The following is a 15,492-nucleotide window of genomic DNA, read 5'->3' as shown; positions in this document are numbered from 1 at the left end:
CATCGAACTTCCAATTTCAGCAATTGCTGTGTTTTTACTATCCGGTCTGACCCCATATGATCAGCATCCCATACGCCCCTAACTCAGTGAATTTCGAGATCGGCACAATGCTGCACTAATCTTCCATCACCATCACCTCCGTGCCCACTTATCTGGCCAGAATCTGCCCCCGCACAGAGAATGCTTCCTACCATTTTCAGAATTCTCGTTCCCCCTATACCCGTTGCTCTGGCCTCCTACCGTCTCTAGTTCCTTTCATTGGGAACTGCCAACGTGACATCGGCCGTCTCAGTTTCTCTGCTCCACTCACTCACTCTAATCTACCTCCCTCTGACATTGCAGCAATCCATTCTCTCGTACCTAATCCTAATATTGTCATTAAACCTGCTGGCAAGGGTGGCGCTGCTGTTGATTGGCGAACCGACCTCTAACTTGTAGAGTCTGAACGCCCAGTCTCTGAAGCCACCTCGTACCTCCCCGTGGACCAAGACCCCACCACCGAACATCAAGCCATCATTTGAAAGACGGTTGCCGACCGCATCTTCCCTCAATGGCCTCCAACCTCATAGACCCCCAACCCCACACAGCCCGATTCTACATCCATCCCAAGATCTACAAACAGGACTGCCCTGGTAGACCCAATGTTTCAGCCTGTTCTCGCCCCATGGAAATGATTCCTTCCTATCTCGACTTTTTTTCTCAACTTATCCAGCCTCTTCACGCCTGCATCCATGAATCTTCTGACACCTTCCACTACTTGAACAGCTTCCAGTTTCCTGGCACTACCCATCTGCTTTTCGCCATGGACTCTACACATCCATCCCCCACCAGGACGGCCTGAAGATTCTCAGCTTCTTAATTGAATGGTGGGTCAACCAGTTCCCATCCACCACCATTCTCCCCTGCCTGGCTGAAAATGTTCTCACATTGAACAACATCTCATTTGACTCCACTCACTTCTTCCAAATAAATGGCATTGCTCTGGGAAGCCGTAGCTGTGCTTGTCTTTTCGTGGGATATGTGGAACATTCTTTGTTCCATTCCTAGTCAGGCCCCATTCCTCACATCTGATTCTGGAATGTTGGTGACTGTATCGATGCCATTTCCTCCTTTTGTGCCGAACTGGCAAATGTCATCAACTTTGTGAACAATTTCCAGCGCTACCTGGCCTTGACATGGTCAACCTGAGACTCTTCCCGCCCTCGACATCTCTCTCTCCATTTCTGGGGATAGGCTATCGACCAATATCCGCTATAAGCCTACTGACTCCCACAGCTAACTTAACTACATTTCCTCCCAGGCAGCTTCCTGTAAGGATTCTATTCCATTCTCCCAGTTTCTCCATCTCCATCGCATCTGTTCTGATGATGCCACCTTCCATCCTAGTGTTTCCGATATGTCTTCCTTTTTCCTCAACTGAGGATTCCCCTCCACCATGGTTGAAAGGGCACTCGAACTGTCCTTTCCATTGCCCGTACCTCTGCTCTTACCCCATTCCTCCCTCGCAGAACCACGATATGGTTCCCCTTGTCTTTACCTTCGACCCCACCAGCCTCCACATTCAACAGATCAACCTCCAACATTTCTGCCACTTCCAGCATGTTCCCACCACCAAACACATCTCCCCTCCCCCTTCAGCATTCTGAATGGACTGTTGCTTCCGCGACACCCTGGTCCAATCCTCAATCACCCTCAACACCCCGTCCCCTTCCCACAGCACCTTCCCATGCAAGCGCAGGAGAATCAATAGCTGCCATTTTACCACTTCCCTTCCCACCATCCAGGGCTCCAAACATTCCTTCCAGGTGGAACAGCGATTTACTTGTACTTCTTTAAATTTAGTATTGAGCATTCGCTGCTCACGATGCGGTCCCCTCTACATTGGGCAGGCCAAACGCAGATTGGTGTTCGCTTTGTGGAACACCTCCACTCAGTCTGCAAGCTGACACCAAGCTTCCAGTTACCTGTCATTTTTATTCTTTGCCCCCCTCCCACTCTGACCTCGCTGTCTTCAAACTCCTACACCAGTCAATGAAGCTCAACGTAAACTCAAGGAACAGCACTTCATCTTTCGGTAAGGAAATGTACAGAGTTCAGGACTCAACATTAAGTTCAGCAATATCAGATCATAACCTCTGCCCAAATGTTTTCTTGCAGTAGCTATTGCTGATGATTCTGTTACTCCTATTAATACCTCCTCTCGACACATATTGGTTTCTTTTGCCCCATTACCATCTCCTTTTGCCTTGCACCATCATCTCTTTTGTCTCTCAATCTCTCCTGCCTTCCACTCTATCACGGACCTTCCCTTTTGTTCTTTCTCCCCTCCCCAATTTCCCGCTCCTGCACTTGCTTAAAACCTGTTACATCTCTAACTTTATTCAAGTTCTGACGAATGGTCATCGTCCTGAAAATCTAATTCGGTTTCTCTCTCCGCAGATGCTGCCTGACCTGCTGAGTATTTCCAGAATGCTCTGTTTTTATTGTTTGTTTTATTTTCGATTTCTAGCTGTATTTCCATTAAATTTCTGAAATAATTATCGACACTAGTGAACACAACCGGTGCAATATGTGTTGTGCAGTATGAACACACAGAGTTACCAATCGAACCACCTGGACATTTCTTGTTTCATTGACAGAGCACAAAGAGATGCGGCTGGTGAAAGGAAAGCATCGCTGTGAGGGAAGAGTGGAAGTGTTCTACAATGGGACCTGGGGAACAGTGTGCTCGGAGAAACTGGATCGACATGATGCAGAAGTGATCTGTAAACAGTTACAGTGCGGCCCCCTCATATCTATTGAGTATAACACTCGGTTATTCGGAGCGGGATCCGGAACCATTTGGCTCGATGAGATGGAATGTAAATCACACGAGTCCTTCCTCTGGCAGTGTCAGTCAGACCCGTGGGGGGAACACAACTGTTATCACAGGGAGGATGCAGGTGTTGTTTGTTCAGGTAACACAAGGAACCGTTCAATGTGCGGGTGTCATTTAAAACATTGCTGTCCAATAGAGTCAGCATATTTCTCTTCTCAACAGAAGTCAAAGTGACGGAGAGGCCCCACAGCTCAAGGGTCTGCGATCGAGAATCTGATCCTAAACATGAACATTCACCAGGTGCTTCCTCCTCTTCATTATATCAACTATCTAACTTGTACTCCAGGCTTGTACTAAATAAATAACAATAAATGATTCTCTGTGATAGACTCGGGACAACCATTGCGCCTGGTTGGAGGCAACACCAACTGCTCCGGGAGAGTGGAGATATTGTCCAATAACAGCTGGGGCACGGTGTGTGATGACTCCTGGGATATGGCCGATTCCAATGTTGTCTGCAGACAGCTGGGTTGCGGCCCCGCTCTATTGGCCGCAGGAGGGGCCGCAATTGCCCAGGGGGCCGGCCTTATCTGGCTGGATGAGGTGAAGTGCACCGGAAGTGAATCCTTTCTGTCCGACTGTCGTTCCTCACCGGCAGGTCAACATGACTGTGATCACAAGGAAGATGCCAGTGTGATTTGTTCCGGTAAGGGTCGCAGGGCGTTTTCTCGTTCTGTGATCATTACTCATGGATTGCGGAAATTAAGAACAACGTTTATATTTTCAATATAAAATCCTTATATTTGAAGTTGATGAACTGTTTGTACAATATATTCCACAGGACTCGATTTGCCTCCTACTGCTTCTCCGTCCACACCTGCAGGTGCTTACCATTATTAGCACTATTATTAGTATTAATGTTAGCGTTCGTATTAGTGGTATTGGTGTTATTGACATTTTCTTGGTTGTGTTAATTTCTGTAGATAATGTGAGCAGTTCCAAATTGACTGGAACATTTTTAAAATACAAGGCGGACTGTGTCTGTGTTAAACCTTTCTGTAATCTTGTGATTAAGGACAGGGAGGAAAAACCACCTCCATCCCTGTTGCCGTCTGCATAACCCTCGGAGTCCTTCTAATCTGTGAGCTGATCGCACTGATGACGGTAATACAGAGAAAGTCCACAAGAAGAGGTGAGGCTCATATCTTGCCGCTGAATTAACACTTGATCTCAGATCGCTTCATACCCGGGCGAGTCTCCAGTTCACTTCATTTTCCATAGAGTGTCATGTTGTCTTGTTAGCAATAAATCTGAATTCGCTTTTGGCGAATTGTTCCATTCAATGTGCTGCTCGAATGAGTAAAATGTGACATTTAAAAGGGAGAGTTATTTAAAGTGTCCACATTCACTGTCCCAGTTCATCAGCCGGTACATGAGATTCCTGAAGAATTTAATTGCTGCAACAATGGGACAGAAAGTTTATTGAACTGTCTGGGCTGTGCGCTCAGTTATTTATTGGTCTGTAGTGCTTCCTTTATCCATTGGGTGTCCGTTCCACCCCTTCAGTTTCTGGGTCCGGATGCCCAATCTCGAACGCTCTGACCGGGTTCTGTCCACCATGTTGAGAGGTGACAGTTTTATAGGACTTTCTGCATTCTCCGGTGATTACTCTACATCCCAACACAACTATTCCACACCTATCTCACCCGCCCAGCACACTCCTGTACTGTGTATACAGCAAGGCTCCTCTCACACTGACGGGACATGCCAAAGAACCATCAGCTCCTTACTCGCGCTTCCAAACTGATGCTGTCCGCAGAGATCAGTCAACTTCACCCAGCTTCTCTTCAGCTGAACTCCCCGTGTGGCCCCGTAACCGAGCGATCAACTGGAGCTCATTTCTCCTGATATCCCCTCATTCCCTCTTCCCGAGGTCAATACAACTGGCCGCAGTCTGCTGGAAGTGAACATGTGTCTGCACAGAGACACAGACACACACACGGAATCACACACACAACTAAACTCCTCCACATTCACGCTAACTGATTCTGTCCCTTGACTATCACTATATCAGTTATTTGGATTTTTCCGCAGATGAATTCCCGTGAAACGCGCGTGAAGTGAATCAAAATGTTAATCTCCCCGCCCTCCCTCCAACAGGTGCTGTCACTCGCGGCAGGAAGTCACCTGCTTGTTTGTACCAAGCAATTTATGAAGAGATTGAGAATATTCCACCTGGCCAGGATTCCGCTCAGACCCAGGGTTCAGGTCTGTATTTTCCGTTTGATATTGAATCTTCACTGGACAAATGTTGCCTTCCCTTAAATACCCCTTTTAATGGTCAATGTACTGACTGGACACGATCAGCAGTCCGCTCACTGTCCCCATGTGAAGGAATCCTATCACAGTGAGAGTGTCTCTGTGTCCGTGTGTATAGTGAGAACAGCAATGGTTTGGGAAGATTCCCACTGGTCGGTATTTTTCACAGAATGGGATTTTGGGTTGTTTGTAAATAGAGAGCAGAGACGCTGTTTCTATTTCCCACCCGGCTCCACACGGACTCCTTCAGATATCTGAGCCCAGGAATAATAAACCCATCGGCTGATTGTATTTCTTACTTTATATTCACTCAAACATGACATGCAGTCACAGATTGATTGAAACCATCTTCATTCCTTCACTTATCGCCTTTCGTTTGGCCAGATATTCCGATCCCTACGTGTGTTTACGCGCTGTGTACGCACCCGCAGGGACATCGGAAATGCCGGTTTCATGCATGGTCTTGACAGATCCTCCACCTGCCCTGGAGAAGGGCCTCCGCGAGCAGAGAGTTCCGCTTTCTGGAGACCCTCCGCCCGCAGAGTATAGGAATAGGAAGATAGAACAGTTGAATGCGTGGCTAAAGGGATGGTGCAGGAGGGAGGGCTTTAGTTTCCTGGATCACTGGGTCTGCTTCTGGGAAAGGTGGAACTTGTACAAGTCGGACGGTTTACACCTGAACCAGAGGGGGACCAATATCCTTGCGGGGAGGTTTGCTAGCACTGTTGTGGGGGGGGGGGGGGTTAAACTAACTTGGCAGGGGGATGGGATACAGCGTGGAGCTATAGTAGGGGGTGATTTACGGAGGAAAAAACAAGTCAGCTGGGAAGGCAGAGCAAATATGTGAAGGCAAAAGGGAATATGGCAAGGCTGGAAGGCATTTATTTTAGTGCAAGGAGTCTTGCAAATAAGGTGCATGAACTGAAGTTGTTGTTGAACACATGGGAGTACGATATTGTTGCTATCACGGAGACATGGTTGAGGGAGGGTCAGGACTGGCAGCTCAATATTCCAGGGTATAGAATCTTCAGGCGAGACAGAGTGGGGTGTAAAAGGGGAGGGGGTGTTGCAATATTAATTAAGGAGTCAATTACTGCTGTAAGGAGGGATGATATATTAGCGGGTTCCTCTAATGAGGCCATATGGGTAGAACTTAAAAACAAAAAGGGGGCAAGCACTTTGCTGGGAGTGTACTATAGGCCCCCAAACAGCCAGGGGGAGATAGAGGAACAGATATGTAGGCAAATCTCAGAGAAGTGCGAAAATAATAGGGTAATAATAGTGGGGGTTTTCAACTTCCCCAATATTAATTGGGATAGTCAGAGTGTGAAAGGCTTAGAGGGTGCAGAATTCTTAAAGTGCATCCAGGAGAGCTTTTTGAGCCAACATGTAGAAAGTCCTACAAGAGAGGGGGCGGTACTGGACCTAATTCTAGGGAATGTAGCCGGGCAAGTGGTGGAAGTGTCAGTAGGAGAGCATTTTGGCGACAGTGACCATAATTCGGTGAGATTTAAGGTGGTCATGGAAAAAGACAAAGACGGCCCAGAAATAAGGGTTCTAAATTGGGGGAAGGCCGATTTTAATATGATAAGGCAGGATCTGGCCAAAGTGGACTGGGAGCAGCTACCTATAGGAAAATCCACATCAAAGCAGTGCGAGACTTTCAGAAGGGAAATAGAGAGAGTACAACACCAACATGTTCCCGTAAAGGTCAAGGGTGGGACCAACAAGCAAAGGGAACCTTGGATGACAAGGGATATACAAAAATGCATTAGGAAAAAAAGGGGGGCTTTTGGCAGTTACTAAAGACGGAGGAAGCCCTAGAGGAGTATAAAAAGTGCAGGGGCATATTTAAAAAAGAAATTAGGAGAGCGAGGAGGGGCCATGAAATAACACTGGCGAGCAAAATAAAGGAAAATCCTAAGATGTTTTCTAAGTATATTAAGGGCAAGAGGATAACCAGGGAAAGGGTAGGACCCATTCGGGACCAAAGTGGCAATCTGTGTGTAGAGCCAGATGATGTAGGCGGGGTTTTAAATGAATTTTTTGCATCTGTGTTCACTATGGAGAAAGACGATGTAGGCATAGAAATCGGGCAAGGGGACTGTGATATACTTGAACATATTAGCATCGAGAGGGAGGAGGTACTAGCGGTTTTAGCAGGCCAACAAGTGGATAAATCCTCAGGCCTGGACGAGATGTATCCCAGGCTGCTGTGGGAGGCAAAGGAGGAGATTGCAGGGGCTCTGACACAAATTTTCAGAACCCCTCTGGCCACAGGGTATGTACCAGAGGACTGGAGAACAGCTAACGTAGTACCATTATTCAAGAAGGGTAGCAGGGATAAACCAGGGAATTACAGGCCAGTGAGCCTAACATCTGTGGTAGGGAAATTATTGGAAAAAATTCTGAGGGACAAAATTAGTCTCCACTTGGAGAGGCAAGGATTAATCGGGGATAGTCAGCATGGCTTTGTCAAGGGTAAATCATGTCTGACCAATCTGATTGAATTTTTCGAGGGGGTGACTAGGTGTGTGAATGAGGGAAATGCTGTGGACGTGGTATTCATGGACTTCAGTAAGGCTTTTGACAAAGTCCCGCATAGGAGACTGGTCAAGAAGGTAAGAGCCCATGGGATCCAGGGTGCCTTGGCACGTTGGATCCTAAACTGGCTGAGTGGCAGGAGGCAGAGGGTGATGGTCGAAGGTTGTTTTTGTGACTGGAAGCCTGTGTCCAGTGGGGTACCTCAGGGATCGGTGCTGGCTCCCTTGATGTTTGTGATCTACATAAATGATTTGTATGAGAATGTAAAAGGTATGATCAGTAAGTTCGCAGATGCCACGAAAATTGGTGGGGTGGTAAATTGCGAGGAGGAAAGCCTCAGGATACAGGACGATATAAACGGGTTGGTCAGATGGGCGGAAAAGTGGGAAATGGAATTTAACCCTGAAAAGTGCGAGGGGATGCATTTTTGACAGAAAATAAGGCAAGGGAACACACAATGAGTGGTAGGACCCTAGGAAGCACATAGGGTCAGAGGGACCTTGGTGTACATGTATATAAATCCCTGAAGGCAGCGGAGCAGGTAGATAAGGTGGTTAAAAAGGCATATGGGATACTTGCCTTCATTAGCCGAGGCATAGAATATAAGAGCAGGGAGGTTACGATGGAGCTGTACAAAACGCTGGTAAGGCCACAGCTGGAGTATTGTGTGCAGTTCTGGTCGCCTCACTATAGGAAGGATGTGATTGCTTTGGAGAGGGTGCAGAGAAGATTCACCAGGATGTTACCTGGGATGGAGCGCCTCAGCTATGAAGAAAGACTAAACAGGCTGGGGTTGTTTTCCTTGGAGCAAAGAAGGCTGAGGGGGGACCTGATTGAGGTGTACAAAATGATGAGTGGCATAGATAGGGTAGATAAAGGGGAACTTTTCCCCTTAGTAGGGGGGTCAATAACAAGGGGGCATAGATTCAAGGTAAGGGGCTGGAGGTTTAGCGGGGATTTGAGGAGGAACATTTTCACCCAGAGGGTGGTTGGAGTCTGGAACTCACTGCCTGAAAGGTTGGTAGAGGCAGGAACCCTCACAACATTCAAGAAGCATTTGGATGAGCACTTGAAATGCCATTGCATACAAGGCTATGGACCAAATGCTGGAAAATGGGATTAGATTGGATAGGGCTTGATGGACGGCGCAGACACGATGGGCCGAAGGGCCTCTTTCTGTGCTGTATAACTCTATGACTCTATGACTCTATGACAGAAAACCCAAACAATTCTTACACCTGGTAAAAGCAGGCCTGCTTTAACCAGGATAAGTATTAAAAAGTAAAAAAAAACAATGTTTTCACTCATTTATCATGTAAAAATACTTTCAAAAAAGGTCAGTTTATTTTTAGCCCCGTAAAAAACTTTAATTATTTTGTTCCAAAAATATAATTAAAAAAAAAATATTTAACTTATTGTAATTTCAACTAATTTTCAAAAGGTGATGGCTTATTTTAAAATGTATTTAAAGTTTTACTATGTTTCCGGACTGTCTGTCAAGTGTATGAAGGGAGATTTCCTTCTTTGATTGGCTCCCTGGTGCCCACATGGTCCCAGGTACACTTGCGAACCGCATGTGCCTCTGGGATACGTGGGCCCGGCGCCCTTGGAGTTGGAGAAGCCCAGGAGCAGAACTATATTCACCTCAGGAGCCCTCAGGTAAGCCCGTGGAGTTTTTTCCAGATCGGCAGCCTCCGCACGCGGGAAGTCTCTGATCAGAAAATATGGCCCAAAATTGGCCTCGAAATTGCGGTTGCAGTCCTGCCGCGGGCGAACGACTCTGAACCACAACGAAAGTAGCCATGATGTGGAGATGCCGGTGTTGGACTGGGGTGGACAAATGTAGGAAGTCACACAACACCAGGTTATAGTCCAACAGCTTTATTTGAAATCACAAACTTTCGGAGCGCTGCTCCTTCGTCAGGTGGATGAAGGAGCAGCGCTCCGGAAGCTTGTGATTTCAAATAAAGCTGTTGGACTATAACCTGGTGTTGTGTGACTTCCTACAAGAAAAGTATGCAGCTACCTGCTGCCTCCAGACCTTTGCTCTGTTCCGCTCCTGGGCCTGCAGGCATCTACATGCGTAAATGCCCCATATCCCAGGGGCGCAAGCGGTTCGCAAGCAGTGTGCCAGTCCAATCAATCTCAATGGGGAATTCCTATTTTGCGTATGGGAATTCCATTTTAGTATGGAGTCTCGGTAACCAGAATGGTCCAGATTTCCTGGTGCCGATGACCGAGTATGCGGTGTGTACGCAGCCTCTAGTGCCCCGCAACCTCTGGGTTTCCACGATGCACATGCGCGAAAACCCAGAACATGCGATCTGTCAAGTATCAGCTCGACAGATCCACCGCATCCCCGGAAATGAACATTCGCTGGGGAGAACTGGGCTATTTACCCAACTACTGCCCAGCGAATGCCCGTGAAATTTACACCTGGTAAAAGCAGAGATAAGGACTTCTTTTAACAGCGTAAGACTTTCAGTAAATATTAAAATATTTTCTAATCATTTAAAAATAATAAACGTTTAAAATTAGTTTAGGTTATTTTAAGCCCCTTTAAATCATTTAAATTTATATTTTGCAAAATTAAATTTTGGCTTTATATGTTTTAGTAAATTGCATTTTAATTCATTTTGAATGTGTAATGATTTGATTTTAACTGGTGTGTAATTGTCTTTTTTATGGGATTCCTATCATGATTATGGGGATTCCCCTTTATGATTGGTTGGGCCGGCCCACGTGATCGCAAGGTATTTGCGAACTGCGTGCGCCCCGGGATACGTGGGCCTTTACACAGGTGTGCGCGGAGAGGCCCAGGAGCGCAAGTGTCCGAATATCCGTGACCATCAGGTCGGTTCGCACTATTCTTGCGGCTCGGAGGCATTCGCCCGCGGGAAGCCTGCGACCGCAAATTGAAAGCGCAGTTTCACACCACTTAAATAAAAATAAATAATCAGAGGTTCCAAATTAGTTAAAATACAATTTAATTAAACATTTAAAACAATTTTTCTTGTAGATTAAATATAAACATTTTTAATGGGGCAAAAATAACCTAAACTAATTTTAAATATTTACATCACTTTAAAAAATGTATTTCAAGAATTATTTAAACCATTACGCTGGTAAAAGAAGGCCATACCACTGTTTTTACCAGGCCTAAGGGCTTTGTGGGCATTCGCTGGGCAGTAGTTGGGCAAATAGTCCAACTCTGCACCAGTGAATGTCAATTTCCTGCGGATTCGAACGATCTGTAAAACAGAATCTGGACAGATTGCAAGTTGTGGGTTGTCGGGCATCAAACGCGTAACCCCGGAACTTGCGGGAAACTTACGATGGTGTGTGTACGCCGTCATATGTCACGGAAAATCCGGGCCATTATTTCCAGTATTAGCTGACCTTGGATTCTCTGTCACTAACATTTCATTTTATTCCCTTTAAACAATCCCATAAAAACTCGCTGCTTTTATGAGGCGACAGCCGCATTGTCCCAGATTCCATTTCTCTCGGAGTCTGGATTCCTGTATCTGGAACATGTTCCTCGCAGGAAATCCTAACCAGGGATTGGTTGTTTCTATCCGACTTATTCTAACAGGTTGTATTGTTATGTATAACGTTAATTTACAAATTGTTCTTTAGGATATTAGAACAATAACGCTTATCGAATCGGTGAAACCTTTGTCTTGGGCTATTGTTAGGGAGGGATTTAACCGTTAACATAAATCATTTGGTTAAAAAACAGATGGATGAACGAATCGGATATTGTCCTCCTTGCACTATTTTCTGGCCCATGAGTGGGGCGGGGGCCAATTTTTGCAGTCACCGCTGGCGGTTTTAGAGTCTCTGTAAATGAAAGAGATGATGGGAGGGTGGAGGGATCATGATCAGGAAACCCCGTTCACTCGCTCTGTATTAACAACTATGTTATAGACTATTCTCTCTGCTCTGATACCTGAGATATTGCCTGTACTAATGGGCTGTAATGTATATTATTGAGTCTGACAGCTGGGAGGCCGTCACTTATGATCCATCCGTAGTTTCCCTGATACGGTAATGTGGGCCTTCCTCCAGAACCGCTGCAGTCCTTGTGGTGAAGGATTCCCAAAATGGTGTCAGTTACCAAATTCCAGGACAGTGTCACAGGGGTGATGAAGCGATTATAGGGCTGGAAATTGCTGTCAGAGGCTTCCCGCGGGGGAATGCCTCTGAACCACAAGTAAACTCAGCACCTACCTGGTGCCCCTGGACCTTCGGACACTTGCGCTCCTGGGCCTCCAGGCATAAGCCTGTGTAAAGGCCCACGTATCCCAGGAGCACTTGCAAGCGCCCCTGTGATAAGGTGGGCCAGCCCAATAAATCACAAAGGGGGATTCTCATTCTTATGGGGATTCAATTTAAAGAAAGACTTGCATTTATATAGCGCCTTTCACGACCACTGGACGCCTCAAAGCACTTTTCAGTTAATGAAGTACTTTTGGAGTGCAGTCACTGTTGCAATGTGGGAAATGCGGCAGGCAAGTTGCGCACAGCAAGCTCCCACAAACAGCAATGTGATAATGACCGGATAATCTGTTCTTGTTATGTTGATTGAAGGACAAATATTTACATACGGAATCCACTTAAGCATAATAGGAATCCCCTAAAAAAGTACATTTTAACAAAACTGAAATAAAAATAAATCATCACATGGTCAAAATTAATTAAAATAAAATGTAATTAAACATTTAAAAGAAAATTTAATTTTTGAAAAATAAATTTAAACTTTTTTCAAGGGGCAAAAAATATCGGAAACTAATTTTAAACGTTTATATATGTTTAAATCATTTAAATAAATGTATTTTACTATGTATTTAAATGCTTACACTGGTACAAGAAGGCATTACTCTTGCTTTTACCAGGTGTAAGTGTTGTGTTTATTCGCTGGGCGGTAGTTGGGCAAAGAGCCGAGCCCTGCGCCAGCGAATGTCCATTTCCTGCGGGTGAGCACGATCTGTCAAACAGAATCTTGACAGATTGCAAGGTCTGCGTTTTTGTTCAAGTGCATCACATGTGGAAACACGGAGCTTGTGGGACACTTATGACCATGTACATTGTGTGTATGCGATCATAGGCCCCGGAGAATCCGGTTTATGTTTTCTGCTCCGATATCCTGAACAACCTCTCCAATAACCATCCATTATTTATGTTTGACAGTTTATGGTTCCACTGACTCCCTCAATCAGATTGAATATTACACCAGTGACGTTTTAGGTGACACTGACCCGGGATCAGAAAATGCTGAAGGGAACGCCTCCAGTATTCAGGGTGGGTACATTTTGATCTGAACCGTTGATTCTGTAAATTCTGTAACCTTGCTGCCCTCAGTGCTTCTTCCAAGTGGTGTCCAACATGGAGGAGTACTGATTCAGCAGCTGAGGGAGGGTGGTTGGTGGTAATCAGCAGCTGGTTTCCTTGCCCGGCTCGACCTGAAGCCATAAGACTTCATGGTTCTGGAGTCAATGTTCAGCACTCCCATTACCAATCCCTCCCGAATGTATAGCACTGTACCGCCACCTCTGGTGGGTCTATCCTGCCGGTGGGGCATGACATAGCCAGGGTCGGTGTTGGAGAGGTTACCTAATGGCTTTAATGTATGTTTCTGTGAGTATCACTATGTCAGGCTGTTGCTTGCTAGTCTGTGGACAGCTCGCACAATTTTGGAACAAGTCCCCAGATGTTCGTGAGCAGAACTTTGCAGTGTTGACTGGGCTGGGTGTGCCGCTGTCGTGTCCAAGGGGGATCATGATCAGGAAACCCCACTCACTCTCTCTGTACTAACCGACTGTGTTATACACTATTTTCTCTGCTCTGATACCTGAGGTATTGCCTGTCCTAATGGATTATACATTATTGTGTCTGACTGCTGGGAGGGCCGGCATTTATGGTCCATCCCTAGTTGCCCTGATAAGGTAGTGGTGGGCCTTCCTCTGAACCACTGCAGCCCTTGTAGTGAATGATCTCCCACAATGGTGTCAGTTAGGAAATCCCAAGATTTTGTCAATGGGACGATGAAGGTATTATGTTGTCTGCTCCGATGTGCTAATCAATCACTCTAATAACCATCCATTTTTTGTGTTTGACAGTTTCGGGTTCCATTGACTCCCTCAATCAGATTGAATATTACACCAGTGACATTTTGGGTGACATTGATCCGGGATCAGAAAATCCTGAAGGGAACTCCTCCACTATTCAGGGTGGGTAAATATCCCAATTACTACAATCATTTGTTGGACTTCACACAGTTTATTACCTAAAACCAACAACTAAAGACATCAGAGCTTACTCGCCGAAAAATGACAGTGTCAAGGATCCGTAGTACTAGACAGTGATTTTTGTTACAAAATATTGTGGAAATACTTTGGATTTGAAACAAAATCATATCGATTTCCCCCAATGGTATAATGGAAGGAAACATTCAGTTCATTGTGTTTCCTCACACGGCTCCATGGGCCGTGAAATGTGAAATGTGTGTGCAGCTTGGGTGGGTGATTCAATGCGATATTTGTGACTTTAACACGGAGACTAAACTACCTCGACACGACACGGTCCAATCATTCCCCCAGATAACCCCACTTCACCCGAAGACCACATTGGTCCACTCTCCCGCCCTGCAAGGCCCGGGTAGATTGATTTATAATAATATCATTCTGAGCACTCAGTGCTGGCATTTGGTTTCAGTGGAAATCTCTATTTCCTCCCAGGTCCGGTTCCGGGCGATTATGACGATGTTGAGACTGGAGTCACTGACACTCAGGGCGGTCACTTTCTGCTGGACGGTGGTCCTGATGATCTCCTCACACTCAGAAGTGCCGGCGGTGATCTCTCCACTCTCGGTGAGTTACATCTCTGATATTCCCGCAGTCACCAGCCCTCTGTGTAGGAATGGACTGGCGCTGTTTTAAATTCCCTTTTAATCGGCGGTGACACAGAGCGATGGTTGATTTAAGACCATGTTGTGATTACAGGGAATGAAGTGTTCTAGAAAAGAGAGCCTGATGCTGTTCAGTGTGGATTATCTTCCTTGTTAATACTCGCACCAGGAATCATTCCAGTGCTCAAACTGAACCACCCGATTCTCGGATATTAGACGCACCTCGTCTGCTGTCACCCAGCGGTAAAACCCAGCACGGGGGTGTGGGTAGAAAACAATTCTCTTCCACTCACAGACCAGCAAAGTCCAGCCCCTTCACCAAATTGACAGATATATGTGACCCACACTGATGCGGGTTTTACCGCCATCATTAATCCATAATCTGTCTCTCCCACAGTGTACAGCTCTCAGACCCGCACTGATCCCGGTTTACCGGTTCCTTCCACTCCTGGTAACAATGACCATGTTCACTGTGACACGTTCACAACCCCGGACATTCCGCCACCGATGGGCAGTGATTGTGTGGCTCAAAATGTTACATCTACGTCAAGCCGGTAAGAGCAATGTTTTATTATCTGTTGCATTGTTTGTGTCCCAGTGCTGGGGGAGTGTCCAGTCCCGGGTGGATTCTACTGTGTGACAATGGGCAGTGTGTTCAACCGTTAGTGATACTGAAACTAGCAGAGAGAACATGCTGTGTATTTACTGTGGGAATAAATACCCCATTATACTGGCTGTAATTAATTCAATTCTGTGATTGTGGGGAGTGTGTTTAACGGCAAATGATACTGAAACTGTCAGAGAGAAGATGTTGTTTATTTATTATTTAAATAAAAGGCTAATTGAAGTGAAGTATCAGAGAGAACATTCTGAGTAGTGAAAAAGACTCCATTTGATTGTA

The 15,492-nt window shown here is 45.9% G+C and overlaps 1 protein-coding gene across 1 annotated transcript in view; it reads left to right on the top strand.

Moving 5' to 3' along the window:
- Positions 1-15,149, top strand: part of LOC147083909 (scavenger receptor cysteine-rich domain-containing protein DMBT1-like) — a 47,374-nt gene extending 32,225 nt beyond the window's left edge. The window contains exons 8-16 of the mRNA XM_085980053.1: positions 2,640-2,957; positions 3,041-3,118; positions 3,207-3,524; positions 3,660-3,701; positions 3,894-4,010; positions 4,979-5,086; positions 13,804-13,914; positions 14,422-14,553; positions 14,989-15,149. Of these exons, the coding sequence (XP_085836179.1) occupies positions 2,640-2,957; positions 3,041-3,118; positions 3,207-3,524; positions 3,660-3,701; positions 3,894-4,010; positions 4,979-5,086; positions 13,804-13,914; positions 14,422-14,553; positions 14,989-15,149 (1,385 nt within the window). The remainder of the gene's footprint in view (positions 1-2,639; positions 2,958-3,040; positions 3,119-3,206; positions 3,525-3,659; positions 3,702-3,893; positions 4,011-4,978; positions 5,087-13,803; positions 13,915-14,421; positions 14,554-14,988) is intronic.
- The last annotated feature ends 343 nt before the right edge of the window (positions 15,150-15,492 follow it).

The sequence above is a fragment of the Somniosus microcephalus genome, unplaced genomic scaffold (genome assembly GCF_052327205.1).
Source record: "Somniosus microcephalus isolate GS21.2 unplaced genomic scaffold, FLI_Smic_1.0 scaffold19, whole genome shotgun sequence".
NCBI lineage: Eukaryota > Metazoa > Chordata > Chondrichthyes > Squaliformes > Somniosidae > Somniosus > Somniosus microcephalus.
Note: the sequence above shows the minus strand (reverse complement) of the source record. Positions and strands in the feature narration are given on the sequence as shown.